General features: G+C 36.3%; 1 protein-coding gene across 1 annotated transcript in view; it reads left to right on the forward strand.

The window, feature by feature from the left end:
- The window catches only part of ETNK1 (ethanolamine kinase 1), a 67,422-nt gene extending 48,589 nt beyond the window's left edge, over positions 1 to 18,833 (forward strand). Inside the window, exons 7-8 of the mRNA XM_045463530.1 lie at positions 12,683 to 12,756; positions 13,097 to 18,833. Coding sequence (XP_045319486.1) covers positions 12,683 to 12,756; positions 13,097 to 13,169 — 147 coding nt within the window. The 3' untranslated portion in view covers positions 13,170 to 18,833. The remainder of the gene's footprint in view (positions 1 to 12,682; positions 12,757 to 13,096) is intronic.
- The last annotated feature ends 613 nt before the right edge of the window (positions 18,834 to 19,446 follow it).

The raw sequence follows: 19,446 nt of genomic DNA on the forward strand, positions 1-19,446 counted from the left end.
AGAAAATCCCAAAGAGGCTTTGCACAGTCAGTATGGAGCCTGATGCTGGTCTCAAACTCAAGAACTGTGAGATCATAACCTGAGCCGACTTCAGATACTTAATGAGCTGAGCCACCCAGGCACCACAATTTAACCTGAATAAGAAGAAAAAAGAATATATGAAATGTACAGCAAACATTCATGAAATGTCATGATCAGTAGAAGGTCTTACAGAAAAAGAATAAAGGATGGTTGATGAGGGACACCTGTGTGGTTCAGTTGGTTAAGCGTCTGACTCTTTTTTTTTTTTTTTTTTTTTTTTTTAATTTTTTTTTTCAACGTTTATTTATTTTGGGGACAGAGAGAGACAGAGCATGAACGGGGGAGGGGCAGAGAGAGAGGGAGACACAGAATCGGAAACAGGCTCCAGGCTCTGAGCCATCAGCCCAGAGCCCGACGCGGGGCTCGAACTCACGGACCGCGAGATCGTGACCTGGCCGAAGTCGGACACTCAACCGACTGCGCCACCCAGGCGCCCCAAGCGTCTGACTCTTGATTTCAGCTCAGGTCATGATCGATCTCACGGTTTAAGCCACACATCGGGCTCTGTGCTGTTAGCACAGGTTGGGATTTTCTCTTTCCCTCTCTCTCTCTGCCCCTACCCTGCTCATGTGCATGTGCTCTCTCTCAAAATAAAAACTTCAAGAAAAAACAGAAGGATGGTTAATGAGACATAAAACTTCGATACCTTTTTAATAGTATTCCTTATTTAGCATGTCCTTAATATACATAATCTTTAGTTTTCATATACATTACAGTTTATTCTCTGAGAGTCTGTTACCAATTTCCGATTTTTCCTCATTAAGAAACCATTGAGAACCAGGTATGAAGCCAATTTTGGTTTGAATTTCTCTTTTTATTTAAATTGTGCTGCGGTCCTCTTTTATGTGCTGTTCTTGACAACTCTCTCCAGAGGTGGGTTACTTTCTTGCATCAGGACCTCTCTTGCTAGCTTTAGAATAGAAAGAATATAGCAGAATTTAGATGAATGCTCACATTTGGCTTCACAGCCCCTCTTACTTGAGATTATTAATTCTCCTGAGATTTGATGTATATGCCTTTCTTTTCATTTTTTAAAGAATTATTTTATTATTTTCTTTTTTAATATTTATTTACTTAGCATGTATGCACACGCAGGGAAGGGGTAGAGAATCCCAAGCAGGCTCCCTGATGTCAGTGCAGAGCCTGATATGGGGGCTCGATCCATGAACCATTAGTTCATGACCTGATCTGAAATCAAGAGTCGGACACTTAACTGATTGAGCCACCCAGGTGTCCCTGTATGCCTTTCTTTTTCAAGATTTTTTTTTTGCAGTTTTTTTTCTTTTTTTAAGCTAGCCCAGTTTACATAATTCTTTTACCAACTCTTAATTTCACCCCACAGTAATTAAGTAAACGTCTGTCGCAATCTCAAGTGTTGGAATGAATAAATAATTGGGAAGGTAGGGGGAAACAAAAGCAAACCCTCTGTCTTTTTTCTTTATTATCTTTCATGCACTCCTCAGGCCACTGCAATCTGTCTTCTCCCCTCACTATTCTAAAAATAAAAAATAATTCATGGCAGGGTTACCAATAATGACATAATTACTAAATACAGTTTGAACTTTCAGTGTTTATCTTATTTGTTCTGCCAAAATCATTTGACAGTATTTACCATTGATTTTTAGAATTTTTTCTTTATTAATTTTTGTGATAACCATTCTTCCTTGGTTCTCTTTTGTATTTTCCTACTCAGTCTCTTTCCCTGGCTCCTCCTTTTCTTCCTCTTCTCCCAGTCCTCTTACAATACTGGTGTTTCCTATTGTCCTGATTTTGGGTTCTCCCAGCTCCTTTCACTTTAAATACTTCCATTGGGTGATTTAATCCCATTACTTTTTTTTTTTAAATGTTTATTTTTGAGAGAGACCGAGCACGACCAGTGGAGGGCAAAGAGAGAGGGAGACAGAATCCGAAGCAGGCTCCAGGCTCTGAGCTGTCAGCACAGAGCCCAACTTGGGGCTCGAACTCATGGACCGGGAGATCATGACCTGAGCCGAAGTCAGACTCTTAACCGATTGAGCCACCCAGGTGCCCCTAGTCCTGTGACTTTATTGTACTTCCTATTAATGATCCCAAGTTGATTTTTTTTTTCCTTTGTTGATCTCAAGATCAGTATTTGCCACCATCCAGGATACCATTAGTAATTGACCACAGTATGTCCAAATTTGAATTTTATTTCATGCATCCTGTCCTCTGTTCCATTATTTATTCTTTGTTCTGTCTTGATTTAATTAAATATCATCCATGTAGTTGCTGTATTCTGGAATCAGGAAAAAAGTAATTTTCTTTTATGTCATGTGTTCCTCTTCTTTATTATCAATTTTTTCTATTTCCAAGTTCTGTTACTCTTAGTTCCTAAAATTCTCTCAATTCCAGCCATATCTCCTTAATTATGTGACATTTGATTAAGCCGTTAATTTCTCACCTATGTCAACTTCTACTGGTCTCTTTGCCTCCAAGTTTCTCCTGTCTATATTTCATCCTGTACATTTAAAAAGTTAATCTTTTTTATAACTAGATCTAATTCATGAATATAAGTATGTCTCTTCCATTTTTATGGTTCCCCGTGACCTACAGGGTGAATCCAAATGATAGCAGTCTGTAAATTCTGTCTTCTTTCCCACCTCCACTTCTGCTTTAGCAGAGTCATCTTGTTTTCTGTACATTCCATGTTTGAAGCCTATATGCTTTTGTATAAGTTATTTCTTCCTCCCTAGAGTGCCCTTTTCCCTGCATCCTCTGGCAAATTCTTTTTGTTCCTTATAGACGTGTCTTATATACTGTTTCCTCCTCTGAGACCCTTCCTTCCTTGATCACTTGTCATGAAGACAGCATATACATACATTATAAAGCTGATTTGATAAGTGGAGAAAAGAGGTTTGAGTAAGATTAGGATATAGATTTTTTTAATGAATGGCTGGTTAAATATTTACTGCTGAGGGTGTGAGTAGACTTGTAAATATTAAAGACTTCATATGTTGCTGATTGTTTATTGTAATTAACTAATACTGAGATGGTAAACAAAAGTAGGCATTTGTATTATAAAATCAAATAGAGTATACATATGGGTTTTTTAATTGTTAGACACATTGTTTGCAGACTTTGGATTATTTCTAAGAACATGTTAGTTTTAGGAAACCAGTTTTTAGGTTTTTTCAGAAACCAGTTTGAGGATTCATTTTAGTTACTTGTTTGTCTTATAAAGCCTTGAATTGTTCTTTGCCACAGAGATGGGTACCTGTTCTCAGTAATATGAATTCACACTAGATGCGCTTCTGGCTTTGTGGAGGGAGACTTTATTAATTATAAGGGGAAGAGAATATAAGGAATTAAACAATTATAGTAAACACAAGGAAGGAGAGAAGTATAGAGAAGAACAAAGAAGGGTTAGTACACCAAGTCAGGTACTTATAACATCCAACCTTCTTGCTAGGGAAGCCCCGTGGTGAATAGCCCAGTTGGAGTCCTGATAGAGGGTTGTGGGCAGAGCATCCTCCCCTCAGGTGGGACTTCAAACAAGCTATTCCCGCCAGGGCAATATATATTACCCTTGTGTGACTTATGGTTAGTCATTAAGTTTGCCTCAGTGCAGTCCGGAGCTATACTGTTTTCTGTTTCTCTTATCGTATCTCACAATCTTAGGAGCCTGGGCTTCTGCATATTCCTCATCCCTCCCAGATCCATCCTGGTCTGGCTCAAGGAGGAAGGTGAGGCTTGTTAATCCTTCTTGTTGTCAGGAACAGAAGCGTCAGTTCTGATCCTGAGGCCAGATGCAGAATAAGCCAACTGAGCCCCCCCGATTGTGTTTGTGCGGCTGTCAGAAATGCATGACAGGTCATACAAACAACTTCTATACAGAACAATAGCCTAGAAGTTAAAATGCCCTTTAATAGACTTACATATCTATAACTTCCAAATTTGAAAGAAATAATAAGAGTATAAGTAAATCACATAGAATATTACATTATTTTATTAGGACTTAAGTATTTTCTTTGATATTTTGGGGAAATGATGAATGGGCTGTTTTCCTGCATTTCTGTTTCATCCATTTAAGAGTCTAATGTATATAAATTTTTCATTTTTCATCCTATAAAAGGTATTGCCTGTCAAAAAGTGGGATTTTTGTGAAGTTTGTGTGTAGTGCATCTCTAATGTAGAACTGTTTAGTTATTTTATACTAGTATATGAATGAACGTTGCTTGAAATGGCGGGAAGAGCTGGTTTGATGTTATTTTTAGGTGTAGAATTTCCCGATTGCAGTCTTTTCTACTCACAGAACTGGCCTGATAAGAGATTACAGATGATTTTTATATCACTTTAAATATGGCTAGGTGATTTAAACTAGTGGTTCTCAAACTTTTTCATCTCAGGATTTTCTTTTTACACTTCCAAGATTTTTTTTTTTTTAATGTTTTTTATTTCATTTTTGAGAGAGCACGCGTGCGTGAGTGCAAGCAGGGGAGGAGCAGGGAGAGAGGGAGACTGAGAATCCAAAGCAGGCTCCAGGCTCCGAACCGTCACCACAGAGCCTGATGCAGGGCTTAAACTCACAAACCACGAAATCATGAAGTCAGACACTTAACCAACTTGAGCCATCCAGGACCCCCGCCCCCCGATTTTTTTTTTTTTTAAAGAGCATGCAAGCAGAGTAGGGGCAGAGGGGCAGGGAGAGGGGGAAGACAGAGAATCCCAAGCAGACTCTGTGCTGTCAAGCACAGAGCCTGATGCAGGGATTGAACTCACAAACAATGAGGTTATGACCTAAGCTGAAATCAAGAGTCAGATACTTAACTGACTGAGCCACCCAGGCGCCCCAATATTTTTTTTTGAATGTTTATTTATTTTGAGAGAGTGCAAGTAGGGGAGGGGCAGAGAGAGAGAGGGAGAAAGAGAATCCCAAGCAGGCTTCATGCTCAGCCCACAGCCAGACATGGGGCTTGATCTCATGACCCTGAGATCATGACCTGAACCCAAATCAAGAGTTGGACACTCAACCAACTGAGCCACCCAGACATCCCTCAAGATTTTTTTGAAGACATCTATGAGCTTTTGTTTATTTCAGTTAATTATCAGTATTTGTCATACTGAAAATTAAAACAAATTTAAAATATTAAGTAAAAAATAATAAACTTGTTAACATAAACATCATTTTGAATGGAAAATAACTATTTTTCCAAAACAAAAAAGCAATTTAGTGAGAAGAATGGCATTATTTCACACTTTTGCAAATCCTTGTAATGTCTGGCTTAATAAAAGTTAATTCTTTTTTTTTTTTTTTAATTTTTTTTTAATGTTTTATTTATTTTTGAGACAGAGAGAGACAGAGCATGAGCAGGAGTGGGGCAGAGAGAGAGGGAGACACAATCTGAAGCAGGCTCTAGGCTCCAAGCTGTCAGCACAGAGCCTGACACGGGGCCGATGGCGGGGCTCAAACTCACAAACCACGAGATCATGACCTGAGCCGAAGTCGGATGCTTAACCAGCTGAGCCACCCAGGCGCCTCAAAAGTTAGATTCTTATATCTACTTCTGCATTTCATCTGTTGCAATATATTGGCTTGGTTAAAGTATACAAAGAAAGTTCTGTGTCACACACGTGTTGGAAGAAATGAGTACATTGCCTTTTCAGATAATTGTGGATTTTCTCTTTGATACATCACCAGAACTCAACAGGTGGTTATTTCTTAAAGGTTAGTTGCAATGTGCAGTCAGAAAACATCAATTAATTTTTCGTATTCTATTATATTATAATCCATTGATTTACTTTGCACTTTGAATGGCTCTTTTGGCAGTGCATGATTTTGTAATTTTAACACCATTCAGTATTATTTGGGAAATATTGATTCATTGAGTTGTATAGATCTTACAGATGTTAATACATCTCATTATATGATATAAAAATATCACATTTGCTGATATCACAATCAGTGTCATCAGAAAAGTTTTAAATACTGTATTGAGAAGCTGGTAGGCTCACAGAATCAAATACAAATTTTCCAAAGTTCTAATTTTAGGTTGAATACTTGAAGACTATCATTGGCAACAAATACTGTCAATTATTTTCATTGAAATGACAAGTGCTCTTTTTTATATCTGAGAAATATCTGCCAAATGCCCAAGTCTAATAAGTGGTTCGAATGTCAGTTGTTCTTTCAAGTAAACATGATGTTCCATTAAAAATGTGCAAGTTCAGCTCACAACTCAGTCATAAATGTTTTTCCTTGAAACAACCTTCCTCTTTTGGGTGTATAGCAGACTGCTTTATGTGTACTTTCCTACACCATCTCACAGAATATTAGAACGTGTACTCAAGGGTAGAGATTTAATAAAATTAATAATTTAATGGCTTCTTAAAGGACATTCTTCACACAGACAAGACTAGTCTTTTACTGTGTGTAGTGGTGATGTGAGTGTGTGTTTGGTGACACTGCCTTGACATATTGTAAGGTACTAGTAGCTTTACCCACCATTGCTTTTAAACCATCATTGCAGATGTTAACATATTCAAGAAGGCAAGTAGCATATTAATAGTATTACAAGAAATATATATTTTTTAAATCCAATGTTTTATTAAAACAAAAATAGAACCAAAATATACTTGATCCTTTTTTTTTTTTTTTAATAGCAAGAGAGTAAGGGCTTTAATACTGCTATCATCAGTATTTGAAGACACAGCACTGAAACAAAACCAAATAATTTTTTCCCTTACTGAAAAATTCAACACTCATGTAAGAAAGTTAAAGAAAAATACACCGTTGGGGTGCCTTGGGTGGCTTAGTCAGTTAAGCATCCAGCTTTGGCTCAGGTCATGGTCTCATGGTTCGTGAGTTCAAGCCCCATGTTGGGCTCTGTTCTGACAGCTCAGAGTTTGGAGCTTGCTTTAATTTTTTTAGTATTTATTTTTATTTAATTTTTTACATTTTATTTTTTTTTAATTTACATCCAAATTAGATATCCTATAGTGCAACAGTGATTTAATGCCCCTTACCCATTTAGCCCAACCCCTCTCCCACAACCCCTCCAGTAACCCTCTGTTTGTTCTCCATATTTAAAAAAAATTTTTTTTACATTATTTATTTTTGAGAGACAGAGTGAGACAAAGTGAGAGTGGGGGAGGGGCAGAGAGAGGGGGAGACACAGGATCGGAAGCAGGCTCCAGGCTCTGAGCTGTCAGCACAGAGCCCGACGTGGGGCTCGAACCCACAGACTGTGAGATCATGACCTGAGCCGAAGTTCGACGCTCAACCAACTGAGCCACCCAGGCGCCCTCCATATTTAAGAATATTTTATGTTTTATCCCCTCCCCCCCGTTTTTATATTTTTTTTGTTTCCCTTCCCTTTTGTTCATCTGTGTCTTAAAGGCCTCATATGAGTGAAGTCATAAGATATTTGTCTTTTTCTGACTAATTTGGCTTGGCATAATACCCTCTAGTTCCATCCACATAGTTGCAAATGGCAAGATTTCAGTCTTTTTTTTTTTTTTTTAACGTTTTATTTATTTTTGAGACAGGGAGAGACAGAGCATGAACGAGGGAGGGTCAGAGAGAGAGGGAGACACAGAATCTGAAGCAGGCTCCAGGCTCTGAGCTGTCAGCACAGAGCCTGGCGCGGGGCTTGAACTCACGGACCGCGAGATCATGACCTGAGCCGAAGTCGGCTGCTTAACCGACTGAGCCACCCAGGGGCCCCAAGATTTCATTCTTTTTGATTGCTGAGTAATACTCCTTGTGTGTGTGTGTGTGTGTGTGTGTGTGTGTGTGTGTGTGTGTATGTGTGTGTATGTGTGTGTGTGTGTATACGTATATATACACGTATATACATATAGTATATATATACATATAGTACATGTACATACATATGTACATATATACATATAGTATATGTATATGCATATATACATATAGTATATATATATATATGTGTATGTATGTATACACACCATTTCTTTATCCACTCATCCAATGATGGACATTCAGGCTTTTTCCATACTTTGGCTATTGTTGATAGTGCTGCTACAAACATTGGGTGCATGTCCCCCTTCGAAACAGCATACCTGTATCCCTTGGATAAATACCTAGTAGTGCAATTGCTGGGTCCTAGGGTAGTTCTATTTTTAATTTTTTGAGGAACCTCCACACTGTTTTCCAGAGTGGCTGCACCAGCTTGCGTTGCTACCAGCAATGCAGAAGAGATCCTCTTTCTCAGCATCCTTGTCAACATCTGTTGTTGCCTGAGTTGTTAATGTTAGCCATTCTGACAGGTGTAAGATGGTATCTCATCGTGGTTTTGGTATGTATTTCCCTGATGATGAGTGATGTGGAGCATTTTTTCATGTGTCAGTTGGCCATCTGGATGTCTTCTTTGGAGAAGTGTCTATTTGTGTTTTTTGCCCATTTCTTCACTGGATTATTTGTTTTTTGGGTGTTTGATAAGTTCTTCATAGATTTTGGATACTAACCCTTTTTCTGGTATGTCATTTGCAAACATCTTCTGCCATTCTGTTGGTTGCCTTTTAGTTTTGCTGATTGTTTCCTTTGCTGTGCAGAAGATTTACATTTTGTTGAGGTCCTGATAGTTCATTCTTGCTTTTATTTCCCTTGCTTCTGGAGATGTGTTGAGTAAGAAGTTGCTGCAGCCAGGGTCAAAGAGGTTTTTGCCTGCTTTATCCTTGAGGATTTTGATGGCTTCCTGTCTTACATTTAGGTCTTTGATCCATTTTGGGTTTATTTTTGTGTATGGTGTAAGAAAGTGGTTCAGGTTCATTCTTCTGCGTGTTTCTGTCTAGTTTTCCCAGCACCACTTGCTGAAGAGACTGTATTTCATTGGATATTGTTTCTTGCTTTGCCAAAGATTAGTTGGCCATATGTCTGTGGGTCCATTTCTGGGTTCTCTATTCTCCTATATTGATCTGAGTGTCTGTTTTTGTGCCATATAGGAAATAGTTTTGAGTCTCAGACACCTCCCCTGGGTTGACAACCACTGTTTTAGACTTTAAAAAGAAGGAAGCACATCTCATCTCATAATTCATTTCTCAATATGTGGGACTTCCTCAGGTAGAAAGAGGACCATTTTTGTTATGTTATTTTTATTTTATTTTTTATTTTATAATATTTTATTTTATTTTTTAATGTTTATTTTTGATAGAGAGTGTGCATGCACACACGCACAAGAGCACAAGTTGGGGAGGGGCAGAGAGCAGGGAGACACCGAATCTGAAGCAGGCTCTATGCTCTGAGCTGTCAGTCAGCACAGAGCCAGATGTAGGGCTCTAACCCACAAACTGTGAGCTCATGACCTGAGCTGAAGTCAGATGCTTAACCCACTGAGCCAACTAGGCACCTCAGAAAACCATTTTTGAAAGTTTTTATATTTTTATCATTCTAATTTTATATAATTATAGTAATTAGCATTTTATTGAATGTTTGTTATATACCAGATATATATACTCGGCTCCGATGTGTGTTTTTTCTACATCACTAAGTAGTTCTCCAATTCTCAGCAGTGTCCTGCAATTCCATAGGTGTTAGATCCCATAGGTTAAGGGTTCAGTCTCACGACACTTCACTCCACTGTTCCCTCTTTCAGGTGTCAGTTGCAGGTCTCATTTGTTACCTGTGATTCTTACCCACTGGCTATAAATCGGAGGTTTCCAAAATTCCCACTTTGGGTGCGGTTAATTTGCGAGAGTGGCACTTAGAACTCAGAGAAGCATTTACATACGTTTACCAGTTTGTTATAAAAGATACAGAAGAACAGTCAGATGAAGAGGTACATAGGGCAAGGTCTAGAAGGGTCCTGAGCATAGGAACTTCTGTTCTCGAGGAGGATAGTGTATACCACCCTCCAGCATGTGGATATATTCTGGTTCACCAGGCCTGGAAGCTCTCTGAACCCTCTCCTTTTGGGTTATATGGAGCCTTCATTACATAGGCAAGATTGATTAAAACATTGGGCATTGAAAACTGAACTCCGGTCTCTCTCCCCTTTCCCCTCCCTGGAGGTTGTGAGATGCCCACCCCTCTAATCATCTGATTGGTTTCCCTGGCAACCAATTCTCATCTAGAGGTGCTTTCCAAAACTCAGGTGTGGTTGAAAGGGACTTGTTTTGAATAACAAGATACTCCTTTTACGTTTATTGTTCTGGAGCTATTTCAGGAACTTATGATAAAAGACCAAATATTATAACAAAAAGATGTTCCCATTGCTGTTATGCTTAGAAAATTCCAAGGATTTGGGGAACTGTGAGCCAGAGACAGTGGATAAAAACCAAATATTTATTTCTCATTATAAATCATATCACACCTGCATTTTACAGGTGAGGAGACAAAGGTACAGAGAGGTTAATTGCTCAAAGTCATATAGGTAATAATGTTTGCAATTTGACTCCAGAGCTCAGCTTTTCTTAAATTTTGTGTAATTAACCATTAGACTTCATGTGCATGTGACTTTAGCTGTTTACTCTTTACTACAATATTTATTCTTTTCTATATCTGTATTTGATGGGAAGTTATATATCCTGCTAGTGATTTTTTGAGGAAGTTAAAAGCAAAGTGTGATAATATTTTTTAAATGGATATTATTACAACAACATACTTTAAAGAGATCTTTAGAGGTTAAAAGTTTCATAGATATCTGTGTGTGTGTGTGTGTGTGTGTGTGTGTATGAAGTAAGGGAGATGATTCTTTTTCAGAAATACCAAATAAAAGCTGTGCTGTCTAGTTAATAGTAGGTTTACAACCTATTGGACATGTATATGAAACCCCTATCCCCCCATAATGAGTGCCAAACCCTTGGAAACTTCACTTCCCCATTCTTCCCCTTCTCCGTTTCGCAGGCTTATTTTTACAGGTTTTGCAGTGAGCGTGAACCAAAGAACAACAGAGGGACTGAAAAAGTCTGTGCATCACCTCAGGAAATGTACATTATTCCAATTAGACTACTTTTTGCCTTAGATGGGCATAGGTGATGGGGTAAGGCTATAATCACTGTAGTACTCAGCCAGTGAGGATCCAGAGGAGGAACTTGCACACTAGGAGATAAATTGTCTGCTGTGACTGCTCCGAGTGTGCTTGTCTGTCAGACACCTGCTCTTGCAAGAATGTTGATTAAAGTCTTGCTTCACTGTGCTCCGAGTCTCCGTGTCCCTCCTTTGATTGGGTCAGTAAGATTATTTCCCACAATATATATAATTCCCTTCCTTCCTTCAAGGCCCCCGAGTAGGGGGTAGAGGGGCAGAGGGAAAGAATCTTTTTTTATTAAATGTTCATTTTTGAGAGATAAAGAGTGTGAGCACAAGCAGGGGAGGGGCAGAGAGAAAGGGAGACAGAGGATCTGAAGTGGGCTCTGTGCTGACAACAGAGAGCCCAATGCAGGGCTTGAACCACGAGATGATGACCTGAGCCAAAGTCAGACACTTAACCAACTGAGCCATGCAGGCGACTTCCAGAGTGAATCTTAAGCAGGTTCCACACTCAGTGTGGATCCCATGACCCTAGGATCATGACCTGAGCCTAAATCAAGAATTGGACACTCAATATACTGAACCACCTACACACTAGATGCCCCCTCCATTAATCTTTAAAACAATCCTGTGTGGAATACAGAATGGCTAATAGTTTCTTATCTTTTAAGTGATAATTCTGACACTAAAAATTTGTGACTTACTGAAGGTTGTTGCAAAAAGAGTTAGTGACAGAACCTGGACTTGAAACCCCCCAATTCACAATTCAAATTAAGAATCCTTCCTCATTCATTGTGTTGCTTTACCTACCCAATTGGTTTGTTCGATTATTTTAATACCAAGATCACAGCTGTTGAGGAATTTTTTTTTCTGAGATACCTTTTGTTGTTACTATAAGGAATTTAGTTGAAATAAAACTCTTCAAGACTTTTTTTCTAGCTATATTTCTAGTTAGAATAGGCTATTTCTTGGGAAGTGAGGTTTTATTAGCTAATATTCAAATCTTAAGATATTTTCTTGTTTAACTGGAAATAGATTGTAAAGCACACACATAGCAGTTATTTTATAGCTCGTACAGTCATCTGTTTTTCTCTTGAAGTCTTAAGACGCATTTTTGTCTGGCGTAGGTAAAATTATGTTACAGTATGTCATGGTTGGTTATAGAAAATTGTTGGGCCAATAAAAATTGTTTTGAGATGTTTGGCATGTCTAGAACATTTTTCATATTTAAATATATTTTTCATTTTTGAGATTTGGATTTTCCCTTTTGTTTATATTTTTATGTCAAAAAGCCAAAGTCCTTTGATAATCCTGTATTTTATAGGAAAAGCCTGTTGGCAGTTTTAATCATTAAAAATAATTAACCAACATCTATTAGTACTGGTGCTGAACTCTGTTTCCACAAAGCAGTTACAGGAATTGGGCTTTATTTTCTTAACAGGTTATAAACATATTATAATGTCTTTTGGTGTGGACATAGGTAGTCATCCAGATAACTGTATGCTCAGTATTTGCTGTTTTTTAGACAGAGCATCAAGATTGTATTCAGCATGGAGTTGAAGAAAAAGAACATTAATTATTTGACAGTTGTTTTATTAAGAAATGTATTACCATAATTCTTGATTTTTCTTTCCTCCTTTTTAGGCTTCTCATTTCTTTTGGGGATTGTGGGCTTTGATTCAAGCCAAATACTCCACTATTGACTTTGATTTCCTTGGGTAAGTTTAATTATACTCTGTGCATTACATTTGTCTCTACTTTTTTTGTTTGTTTTTGGTGTACGTGTAGAACTCATGGGGTACACTGTAGTTATTATTATTTTCAGTCAAATCTTCTAAAGGTTTCATACGTTTAATGGTTTGCAAGGAAATCTGGTATACCAATCTGTTAAATACTCTATTAGAAAAGTGTCCAGTAGGTGGTGCAGTAAACCAAAAATATGTCCTTTGAAAATCTTAAAACTTAAAAAAGAAAATCAGCTTAGAAAGGTGAATGGAAAATGAAGGAAGGATTAAGATTTTCACCTTTGATTAATTGTTGTTATTCATTTCTCACTAGGTATGCAATTGTTCGTTTTAACCAATACTTTAAAATGAAGCCTGAAGTTACCGCATTAAAAGTGCCTGAGTAAAGAAGAGATTTGATTATTCTCAAGTAGCTGAACAATGCTTGTGAAATCTTTTCTTAAGAAATTTTGAAAAGCCAATATTTGTTAAAATTCTGTTGTTTAATTTGGTTATCTTGCTTTACAAATTATGCCTCTAAACCAATCTATTTTTTAAATAGACTGAACGATGTCAAGAAGTACACCTACTGCTATCAGTGTGTGGTGGATTAGAAGTTTGTTAAATCTGCAAAAAGGTATAAAGATGTCAGTTTAATCCTTTCTTTGATAATTTAATCTCTGTTTATGTGAATTATTTATTATAAACTTAACATAATTCTGTGACTGCTTTCATCTGTTGGTTGAGTGTAAGCAATGAAAATGTTCCAGAGAAACTTTTTTTTTAAGTTTTACTTTAATATTAATTTTAGTAAACATTCTAAGTGTTCAGTGTAACTTTTTTATCTCGATACACTGTAAGAAATATGAATCATTCAGTCTTGAAATGCCAGATACTGGTATAGATAACTTAGGGTGTTCATAGAAAATTTTCTGTGTATGAGGGTAAACTGCATTTACTGTCTATGCTTAGTGGTACATCTTTTTGAATTGAATATTGGATAGTGTTTTTTGGGGGGGGGTGGAATCTATCTTTAAATTCTCCTTTCCTTACATAGTCTGGCAGTATAAATATTAACCATATAATCCTGGAATAGATATGATTTTGTATTACCAAAATCTGCATTAAGTAATGTTTTCACATACTAAATATGGTCATTTAAGTTGCTAGTTTATTTTTAAAACTTGGTTGTATCATATTGTTTTTTACCAAAAATTTTGTTTTACGTAATGAAATATTCTGTGTTTTTTGTCTGTTTAGCTAGAACAAATGCTAATTTTTGAAACAAAGATAGAGTGGTTATCGTACTTGGGAACAAGAAAATATCATTTAGATATTCTTTTTTACCTTTGCATATTCATTCCTTACAATTTCATTTCATGTTTTAGTGTTGCTCCATGTCTTTAGAATGACATGATTACATGATATATGCAGGTTCAGAGAACTAAATTGAAGCAGTTAAAAGAAAGAAATAAGGAACATTTAGGACTTTGATCTACTACACTTAGAATCTGATATAACAAATGTGAATTAAGCAGATATACTTGTGGTAGGAGGGCATCTTGTTTTAGTTTCTCTTGATTTTGTTTGTGTATTTTTTAATTTTGTTTGGGAATGAGAGGGTGGTAATTATTATATGGAAGGAAGTTAGATCTTTGCGATAAGTAGGCTTCAAGTTTTGAAGACTGCCCCTGTGTGGGGATGAGCAGTCATGGTTAACTTAGAAAATTAGTCTGACAAGCTTTGCACTTTGGTCACATAAGTGCCCATGTACAAAGTTGGCTTAATGAATCTGCATATTCAGAATATGCAACTACAAATATATCCTCTAAGAAATCTTCTGGGGAGTTTGATGTATTATTCCAAATGACTTATATTCTCAGATAAGTGCTTTAAAATACTTGGATTATCTCAAGATGTTTAAAGCTAATAAAGTAAGTAGAAACACTTAAGGCCATTTTAAATGGTAAATTCTAGTTACATAAATAGAATCTTAAAATCTGCTTGTGTCTGTAACAGTGTTAGACTAAGATTTGTTTTCTACCTCCCCAGTGTTATAAATGTTCACTTCTGTTTTTTTAAACCGTATTAGTAAAGGATCAATAGAATTTTACCTAATTGACTAAATGAATGGAACCAATTAAACAGTAGCTTTTTACATAATGTTAGAGTGAACTTGAAAAATTGTTTTTGGTGGAATTTTTATTTGTGGTTGGAACATTTTCTTAGGACAATGAATAATATGTAATACCCTTGATTTTTTGCTTTCTGACTTCTTAAAGTGAGAACTTGTGTGTATGAGAGGAGACAAGATCAGTTTTCTACTTTATTCCATATTCTTCAAACTCTTTTGAATAGGGATTCACTGAGCCTTTTCTGGTAGACTGTGCATAGCTGCTAGCTGTGGTACTCTTCGAGAGATTCATATTAGAAGTGAATGTAAAGGGGAATAAAGGCTCTCACTTTAGCCCTAGGAGTATGCAGTGGGAGTTGGAAACAAAATAAGATATATAAGATATTTTCCCCACTCTATGGCTAATTTTTGGGAGTTGTGATGCTCCCACTTCCTTTGTGATGCTCCAAAACCTTCCCAGGTTTTTGGTATCATGCTGCAGCCTAATAATAGGGTTCAAAATTGCTTCCCTTTTTATTGACCATTTAAGGGAACCTAAAGGAAAAACTTCCTCTAAAATTTGTCCTGTGGTTTGCTGAGGTGTCTGTTGCCTTTTTATGTTAAGCTAAGGAACTTGAATGCCTTACCTAATAACTCAGCTGGTAGTAAGTTCATTTTGTAAATATGAAAATGGTTGTTAGAGAAGTGGCATTCATGTGTACTCATTGTTAGTCAATAGACCATAGTGGCCTGGATGCTTTAACAAGCAAAATTCCACATTTTTTCCTTTTGTTCCTTACATACTTGTATGATCTTACCTGACCAGTAATATTTGATTTTTTTTCTCTCCTGACCCCATGCTACCACTTGATTTTCCAGAAATCAAAGAGATGTGGTAGTAAATCATACTGTTCACATGGTCGTTTGAGATCAACATGAGCACAAAAACTCAACTAGGTCTGCCTGGAATGTATATAAAACAGTGTAAATAAACATTTGTAAATTAGTGTGAATTGTATCTTGCATATGAGATTGTGTATTGTTTTGCATTCTCTTCCCTTTTGTAGTTTTATTTTTTTTTTAGGGGAGGGGGGTAAGGAAATGATTCAGCTCTTTGGTTTTAGACTTAAAATAGCCAAAAGTTCTGGCTGCACAGTGGGATAGCAAGAGGAACTGGAAATAGGGTTTATCAGGTTTTGTCAATGTCATTACTTATTTATTTAGCCTCTCAGTGCCTAATACGACTTTTCTTCATTCTTTAGCTGGCCATTAGTTTTTGTGAGGTTAGATTGCTATAAGCAGTAAATTAATACACTCTAGAGCTCCTTTCTTTGAGTCATGATTCTAAGCTAAAGCAAATTAAAAATATAATGTGATGATTGCAGACTGAAATATTACCCTTTCCTGTTTTCAAGGTTGTTAGCTTTTTTCTACCAAAAAACCCCCAAACAAACCTTGACATTTTACGTATCTGTGTGAATCTAAATCCTGTATGTATGAGATCTTGATAAATAATAGCTCTTAGCTCAACTTAAACATATCTCATTTGGCTTCTATAAATATAAAGTTGTTCATTATGGGATTGTAAAAGACAGAAAAGACCTAAGTAATGAGTAATCTTTTAATGACATAGTGCTATTTTCATTTTTGCTGGACTGAAAATATTTACTTCAACTTCATAAAGGAAGTTAAAGGAAAAAAGTTCCCCCAAGCACTCTCAGTGAAGAGTTAAAAAGTTCCACTTTAAATATATAGGTTTTTCTTTTTTATATTACACAAAGCTTTCTGTACCATTTTTAAATTCCTTCATAGTACATATGAAAATACTACCAGTTTGATATTCTGCTTCAAATTGCTTTTAATAAGCATTTTATATGCATTCCAAAGTGATACAGACTTAAACTTCTAATATTAATCAGTCATTCAGTTGATATAGACAGAGTTACCAGTGCTTTATGCTAGGACAAGAGTTCTGTTATTGGGAGCAATTTGCACTAATTTCCTCAAAAAGCAAATGTGAGTAATATGCACAAAGGAAATGAATTATAAGTATGTGGTAAAACAGCCTTTTCCTTATTTCAGAATTGATATGCTCTGATTTTGCTTCCTTAGTTCATTTGATTTTAGAATGTCCTTTGATTGGAAACTAACGTATTAAGGTAATCTGTTTTGCTTCTTCTTTTCCTTTTTTTTTTTTTTTTTTTTTTTAAAGACGTTAGTTATTGAACCACCTTTTTTTCCCAGTTATATATATCACGTGTGTGATTATAGTGTTATGTCTTGGGTTAGAGGTCTTTGGACAGAAAAGCATATCAGTTATTTTAAATGATTTTTCCCCTGTCTTTGAAGCTTAGTCTGTAAATGTGTTCTTGTAAAACAAAATGCTTGGGTTTGCATTACTTGAATACTTGAAAACTGAAATTAATAAGGTATCTTATATAATGAATTAGATATTTCCAATTTTTACATTAACAACTTTCATTTTTGGATAATTTGAAATGGACAGAGGATTCAATTATTTGAATGGATAAAAATGACAGTGTTTATAGAAAAATTCCCTTTTGTGTTTCAGTCATCCCAAATTCAACTTCTTAGGTTTCTGTCCTAAGATCTGCTTTTTTTTTTCTCCTGTACTTAATGCACTTACTATGGTATAGATAGTATCAGATAGCAGGTTAAAATAAAATCTTTGTTCATTATGAATCGTTCAGCTTTTCTGGTTATGAAAAATTGCTCTGTAAAGTACTCCTAATCCCTAAATATAGGCATATTTTTGTTTACATCTTACCCATTAATGGTATAAATACCATTAATTATTGTAACAAAACACAAGATGTTTATAAAAATTGAAAACATTACATATTGTATTTGAACTAGTTAGTGAAGGGTAAGAAAACGCTGCTGATTTGAATTGTTTTCGTTAAATTTCAAAACTCTTAATAAAGGAATGTTCAGAGATAGGTTGAGACCCATTGATCTCCATGAAAACCAGCGTTCATGACCTGGAGAAAACCCCAGAAACACAGTGGAGGAGGCAAGAATATTTACTTGCCATGGTTGTGGTGTGCTGCTACTTTTTGGGTAGTGACACACTGAGATCTTCTTGTCCAATAATCTGAAGAAGTTTCCTGTTAGTTATGTGTACTAAAGTAACTCAGTTGGTAGAATCTGCTAAGAGGAAAGTTAAACTGTACTGTATTTAGGAACCTTTTTACAGCTGGGTGAAGTTTCCATGATATGAAGTATTTGAATTTTAAAATATACTGCTATCATAAGAAATAAGACATGGCATTATTCCATGTTCTTAAGTGATAATTTCCTTATTGAGTTTCAGAAGAAAAAACAAAATGAGTAATTGTCACTGCGTTAGCTGTATGTTGAATTGGGCAATTGTGGCATAAACCTTAAATTTGTGTTTATCAAATGTGAACCATAGTAGTATAATGCTGCTTTGTATATACTGTAAGTGCTACAAATAGTCTCAGCACTGAAAATGTATTGATACCTCTCAGATGAATGCAAATTTTGATGTAGGTGTTTTGATATGCCTCAGAAAGTATCTGAGTGTCTGAGAACTTGTCAATCTGTTTGATAATGGAGATACTTCCTGTTTTTGGTTGCATATTTTCATGTTTAAAATTTAATTTTTACATTTTTACTACTGTTAATTTAAGCGTAAAATTTATTCTGTGGATAAAAATGGGGTTGCCAGTGAAGACAATAAAAAAACAGCCTCATTCATGTAACTGCTTACGTAAAAAATACATTTTTGCTGTATGTTCATAAACTTTTAATGAAGGTGTTTGTATTTCTGTTTGAATATAAGTGATGTTTAGGCTTTATTTCTGCTTAATAAGGCCTTTTACCATTGATTAAATGAAGGAATGTATCTTTTTGAAGAGATTTATATTCTGTAAATAAAAATTGGTTGTAACAATAAAGTTGGGTTCTAACTGCAGTGTACCATAAATCTTGTTGTTCTTTCAACTTACTTTGGTGGATTTTCTTTTTTGGGGGGTTAGAAAACAAGACTTTTCAAAGTTATTGTATAACTATATATCTGAAGTGATTCTTTAAATTTCTAATTCTCTGGTTTATAGTATTAAAAAGGTTCTTTAAAAAAATTTTTTTTAATGTTTATTTTTCAGAGAGGGAGACTGCTGGGTAGGGGCAGAGAGAGAGGAAGACACAGAATCTGAAGCAGGCTCTATGCTCTGAGCTATCACCACAGAGACTGACCTAGGGCTCGAACTCTCAAACCACCAGATCATGACCTGAGCTGAAGTCAGGTGCTTAACTGACTGAGCCACCTAGGCGCCCCAGTGTTAAAAAGTTTTTTTTAATGTTTTTTTAGTGTTTGTTTATTTTTGAGAGAGTCAGAACACGAGCAGGGGAGGGGCACAGAGAGAGGGAGACACAGAATCCAAAGCAGGCTCTAGGCTCTGAGCTGTCAGTACAGAGCCTGACCTGGGGCTCGAACCCATGGACCGCAAGATCATGACCTGAGCTGAAGATGTATGCTTAACTGAGCCTGGAGCCACCCAGGCGCCCCTAAAAAGTTTTGAAAAAAG

The sequence above is a fragment of the Leopardus geoffroyi genome, chromosome B4 (genome assembly GCF_018350155.1).
Source record: "Leopardus geoffroyi isolate Oge1 chromosome B4, O.geoffroyi_Oge1_pat1.0, whole genome shotgun sequence".
NCBI classification, from domain to species: domain Eukaryota; kingdom Metazoa; phylum Chordata; class Mammalia; order Carnivora; family Felidae; genus Leopardus; species Leopardus geoffroyi.